This window comes from Vicugna pacos, chromosome 29, assembly GCF_048564905.1.
Source record: "Vicugna pacos chromosome 29, VicPac4, whole genome shotgun sequence".
NCBI lineage: Eukaryota > Metazoa > Chordata > Mammalia > Artiodactyla > Camelidae > Vicugna > Vicugna pacos.
The window spans coordinates 11,456,898-11,462,897 of NC_133015.1; the positions used below are offsets into that span (position 1 = coordinate 11,456,898).

General features: G+C 44.5%; 1 protein-coding gene across 1 annotated transcript in view; it reads right to left on the reverse strand.

Annotated features, from left to right (window-relative positions):
* Positions 1–5,353, reverse strand: part of CRISPLD1 (cysteine rich secretory protein LCCL domain containing 1) — a 43,269-nt gene extending 37,916 nt beyond the window's left edge. The window contains exons 1-2 of the mRNA XM_006202399.3: positions 4,932–5,353; positions 3,642–3,961 (exon numbers count right to left, since the gene is read on the reverse strand). Coding sequence (XP_006202461.1) covers positions 3,642–3,899 — 258 coding nt within the window. The 5' untranslated portion in view covers positions 3,900–3,961; positions 4,932–5,353. The remainder of the gene's footprint in view (positions 1–3,641; positions 3,962–4,931) is intronic.
* Positions 5,354–6,000: the final 647 nt, after the last annotated feature.

The following is a 6,000-nucleotide window of genomic DNA, read 5'->3' on the forward strand; positions in this document are numbered from 1 at the left end:
GACCCAAGAGGGAAGCAGGACCAAGGGCAAGGGTGGAACGAAGGCAGTTCATTCTCTTTCTAGACATCTGAAACCTGAAGTAACTGGGGAGCAACATTACATGGTGATGCCCCAGTGGGCAGCAGAAATACAAAACCAAAGCCCAGAGAGGATTGCTGGATACTGTCGACTGTGAAGCCATCAAAAGACACACAGGATAGAAGGTCAAAGGAGTAGACCAGGTTCTGCAGGAAGGGGGAAGGTCAAAAGCAAAACCTTGGGGAATAAAGCTTTCAAAAGATGAGCAGGAAGCAAGAACATGTTGAAGAAATAACCCGAAAAATAAAGAACCAAGTGATGGGGTGAAAACCCATGCAAAGGAAAAGCTGGTTGAAAACAAGAGTCAACAGCATCAAATATCTTATCTCCCTGCAGCCTGTGCGGTGTATATTCCTACACTGACTTTACCAGTGAGAAAAGCAAGTCTCAGAACGGTTGCTGACTGTCGGACTTCACATCCCAGTAAGCAGCATGGGAACCTAGGTCCAAAGCCAGTGTTTTTTCCTCAAAATACCACTGCCACTTCAGCAACAGCTTCCTTTGATGACCTAAACGCTCCAGTTTTTCAATGTACCCGAAACTAAATGCTGGTTTCTGCAATTGGTAATTCATTTCTCCCCTCCCTGATTCTGGGCCAGGTCTTTGCTTTCATCAATGGACTCTGCTTCTAGTCTGCCACCCCACATTCGTCCGTTCCTCTTCTAAGATATGCCCTCCACTCTTGGCCATAATTCCTGGTCCTGACCGCCCTCCGGAAACAACAGAAACCGCATCTTCCTCTTCGTCAGGAATATTCCATTACTCTCTGCTCCCTTGGCATTATTCATACATGTAAACAGGATTCTGCGTCCTTGCTTATTTGAAAAGTTTCGAATGTGTCTACACTTCCTTCTCAACCAGCCTGTAAGGTCTTCACAGGAAGATGTGGCCTTCCAGAGTCCATTTTCAACCCTATTAATTAAATGAGCCCGAGAGTAAGGGTAAGGATATGATGTTGATAAATGTGGATGTGGCTTGGCTGCCACAGGTTCAAGGACAAAGAGCAGACTAAGACAAGCACCAAACGTAAGTAAGGGAACTGGCTATTCGAACTTCTATGTAATATGGCACGTAGAGTGTCAGGGGCCAAAAGTGGCGGCACTAACCTAGGGCATTGCAGCTTTTATAGGAAATAGCTCTTAGGTTAGCTTTTAATATTGTTTTATCAAAATAAGTATACTTTAAACAACTATTTGAATAAATTTTGTTTTCACAAGTTGATCGACATCTCTGCTTATTATTAGGCAAGACATAAATGAACAGTATTTGAAATGAAATGATACTGCTCCTTTAGATGTGCCCTTTAATGCGTATTCTAGAAAAGGTGCTCCCGTATGACAGCCGCGCAATAAACTCCCCCGCAGCCCCGTTACTGGCCAAGACACAGCTCCAGGGCTAATGGTATCTAAGGGCAACACAACATAAACCCTGGCTGGTTTCTGAATCTACATTTCAAGGACAGACTGAAACCAGTGAAACTAAAAAGGAACTCACATAAATACCCTAGACTAGACATCATACAATAGGCAGTTATTTTCTTTGGAAGTCAGACACAAAAACGAATCACAGAACTGCTCTTTCATTATTTCCATATTACTTGAAACACACACAGATATTCTCGGACTTCTTTTTGTGGGTTTGAACTCCCAAGTTCTTCCTTATTTTAAATAAAAAGTAGCTGAACACCCATCCACATGGAATAAGCAGACAGTGGCCTACTCGGAAAGGCTCCACAGTGGGTTCGTTCTGTCTGAGAGCTCGCAGATGAAGAGGTCGTAGAATTCTGTACTTTGAACAAATACTTTAGAACACACAAAAAGCAGAAATGTGAGACATTACAGATGGTATGTCCTGCACAGAACGTTGCAAAGGGCTAACAATTTCCTTAGCTATTCTATTTAAACAGTAGAAGGAGACATAAAATTGGTTATACGTCTTAGTAACATTTACTGAGACGTTGCAACAGTAACACACTTGATAATGAGCTAGACTTTACATAGGTCACTCATTTCTCACGTAACCTTCACAACAACAACTCTCTGAGGTGAGTACACGTGCTAGACACAAGGAAACTGAAGTAGAAAGAAATCAGTAAGTTGCTCAAAGTCACACAGCTCTTCAGTATCACTGCCCAAATTTAAACCCAGACGGCAGAACTGTTGGCCCTGATCCTTAATCTCTGATGAGTTCTCTTAAGTGCTACCTACTTTCCTTCAGCGTAAAATATTTTTCTAGTAAAAGTTAAAATAATATAATGAAATATTTTGTAATGGGTAACGTGAACTTAGAACTTCCATGTTTCATGAAAGTTATCTATATAAAGAATACCCAACAAAACTAACGTAAATGTAAAATAAAAAAAAAAGAGGAAAAACTAGAATGCATTAAAATTTACTGCCCCTGCAATGTATCCAAAGGAGAAAAGTTATCCCCCATGTTCAATAAGTTTTGTCACCAATGATTATTTATTATCAGTCTCTGCTAGTGCATTCCGAATTCATGCAAGTAGAATAACACATTTTTGAAAATTTTTCTAAATATTTAGGATATAAAGCACCCTAATACCAATGAGTTATAGTCTTTAAAAAGTAATTTTGTTTCCCAAACTTGCTAATTTACTTTAAGAGTGAATATAAGGTTATTAAGGATAAGTCACACATATCTATTTAATCCTTTGCCCAGGCTTATTTTCACACTTCAAAGTTGACAAATAAATCCAGAAGAAAAAAAAATTGCCAAAGCATTCCTTAACATAAAGCAACCACATGCCAAGGAGGCGGAGGGTGGGAAGGGATAGACTGGGATTTCAAAATTGTAGAATAGATAAACAAGATTATACTGTATAGCACATGGAAATATACACAAGATCTTATGGTAGCTCATGGAGAAAAACATGTGACAATGAATGTATATATGTTCGTGTATAACTGAAAAATTGTGCTCTACACTGGAATTTGACCAAAATTGTAAAATGATTATAAATCAATAAAAAATGTAAAAAAAAAAAAAAGCAACCACAGAGAGTTACATTTTACAGTATGTCTTTAACATTACATACTTCTAATAAACAAGGGATCATGGAAATTATACAAATCTATATCTATCTCTGTGTGTGTACATATATATGTACATCAGCCATTTGGAAAGCTTCGTCAAATGATTGGTCCTTGACTTTTTCAGATCCACTATTCATAAGAAGGTTGCATCAGTTAAAAATTAGGAAGCAATTATTCTACTAAATCACTCAAAAGCAAATATACCAGCTGTTCAGTTTTTTTCAGGATAGGAATCTTTCTCCTAAAAGTAGAATTTAAAGCACTTAGCAGGAACATTACATCTAAAGGTATTTAATTCTACTCTGAAATTCAAAGAGCTCTAAGAATGAAAGGAATACTCACTCACAAAAGAACATGCAGAGGAAGATACTCTTGAAGAAAATCTTTTTTAATTTCACACAGGACAAATGGTAAAAAATTAAATACTATCATAAGCGAATTTAACCATGGAGACTAAAAGCATCATTAAACATTTCTATGTACATACCATTTGAAAAATTTCCTTACCATATACTCCATATTAGAAGCTGTTGGATACACCTGACTTCGTAACTTATTATGAAGGTCCAAGATACTCTGCATGTCATTGTCTGTGATGGCCCTTTTCCCTCTTTGCTTGGCCGTCCACCACTCACCATCTTCATCCATGTACTTTTCCAAAAGTTTCTCCAATAAAGTGGCATTAGGAACCACCATGGCTGGAATCGCTCTAGCCATGAACAGCACTGTGGTTACTCTGAGCCACTCCCGCGCGGTACACTTCATAATGAGTGATCTCAGGATTTCCCCGGGAAAATCTCCAAGACAGGCTCTTCCACTCCTTTTGGCTATAACGACATGCAGTGTGATTAGGGTGAAAATCCTGGCAGATATTAATTTTCTAATAACAAAAATAACACAACAGTTACAAAGGGAGTGAGCCTGTTTGATTTGACTATATAATGCCAGCAAATGGGCATGCACTTTTTGAAATAAATTTTCTCCAATCCGTTTTTCCTACAAAGGACTCTTCACAACGCATTGTTTCCATAAAACAGTCAGCTCTATGTCTCAAGATAATGTATACGAGGCCAAAAATAAAAGGCAAAAGTAACCCAGAAGAGCCAAAGCTTTTAAATAATTCTGAATTACGAAGCTTTAAATGGCTATATATTACAAACAGCCTGCAGAGGGTATTATGTACCTGGAATGTTTTATCGATCAAACCACAGGCCCATGTTTCTCTATCTGTTTTAAGGTATTATTTTATCTTAGTGTCCCATCTCTGGTTCATATACATTCAGAATGTCCACAGTATTATGAATGTTTTAAGGCAGTACAAAATGTTACTCATATATATCTCGGTGGGTACTTCTAGAGGGACCAGCGAATTAATGCGAGTGAATGGTGAAGGTCACTGGGGTAAGCCTCCTCTGATCCAGGCACAGGTCACGAAGAACTCAATCACTTGTTTCCTAGAAAGTGTGCGCTGACTTGTGACCCGCTCCCGATAAAGCCAACAGTTCCCGGGCAGCTTCAGAGCTTTTCCTCCCCTGCGCCTCAGGAACACTGTTCCCTGAGCCCAAACGGAAAGCGCGCGACAGAAGGTGAAACTCACAAAGTCACTTCCAAAAACGAGCTCCCACAAACCCCCATCGCGGCTGCTTTCTGAGTAGCCCGCCCACCCTCTGTGTCTGACCACTCTCTGCAAGTTGTTGTTGTTGTTGTTTCAATACAGAAGTTTAAGCAGAAAAAAAAGTAGAAAGGAAAAGGTGGCAGCCTGCAGACCCAGCGATGCGGCTTTACAAACGCCCTTACCTCTCCAGTGTGAAGTTCCCTACGAGAGCTGAGCCAAACGAGACGGCCGGCCTCCCGCAGCCGCCCGCAGCCCGCACACGCGACTGCACACACACGGCCCGGCTGGGGCAGCGCCGGGGCGGGGCGCGTCCTCGGGCGACCAGCGCGCTGGCTGCAGGGGGACGCGAGCCTCGGCCTCCGCGGGTCCCCTGGGCCCTGGAAGAAGGCGCAGGCACAACGCTGCAAACTCAGAGCCTGAGTTTTGGGGCGGAAAGGCAGCTGCCTAGTTGGCCGGCCAGCGTCTCGGGGCGTATCTGCAGGAGCGAGGGGCGGGGACACAGGCCGGGGTGGCGGCGAAGGCTGGAGGCGACGCCGCGCTCCCGCTCGGTGCAGAGCCGCCGCCGCCGCCGCCGCCGCCGCGCGCAGAGCCAGGCGCCGAGCGCTTCCGCCGCCGCCTCCAGCTCCCGGGCATTTATTGCGGCCCCGGCGCGCGCGCACGTGACGTGGGCGCCCCTCCTCGCCCACCCCCGCCGCTCCCCAGCCCTGGACGCCGGCCCGCGGCGGGAGCGAGGAGCGGCCGCCCTGCTTCCCCCGCCCCCTCCTCACCCGCGCGCCCAGCGAGGCCTGGACGCTGGGCCTTTGTGGGTGCGCTCTGCGCTTCAGGGACCCGGGCGTGGGAGGTCCGGGCCCTGTGGGAGGCGCCTGCCAGGAGGGCCCCAACGCCCCCCGCCCCCACATCTACCCAGCTTTCTGAGATCCTTCTACCAGGTCCTTCCAGAAGATACTGAAATGACTTTAACAGCCCTTACATGGAAAGCCAGCCGCCCTAGACTGTGCGGAGGGGTCGGGGGTGGGATTTTGGAGAATCAGAAGAGAAACTGGGGGTCGGGGGTAGGGCAGGCCGGGAAGCGAAGGCTTTTACTTTATTTTCTCCAGGGGGCCACTTCCATTTCCAGGACCCGTTACAGGGTCTCTCGTTTAGACCATTAGCGTCTAGAATTGGGAAGTTGTTCTTTTTGGCTCCCTTAAAACCTTAATGATGGTGACCAAATTGGGGAAGGGATTTCACAGAATGGTGGGTGATCTGTAA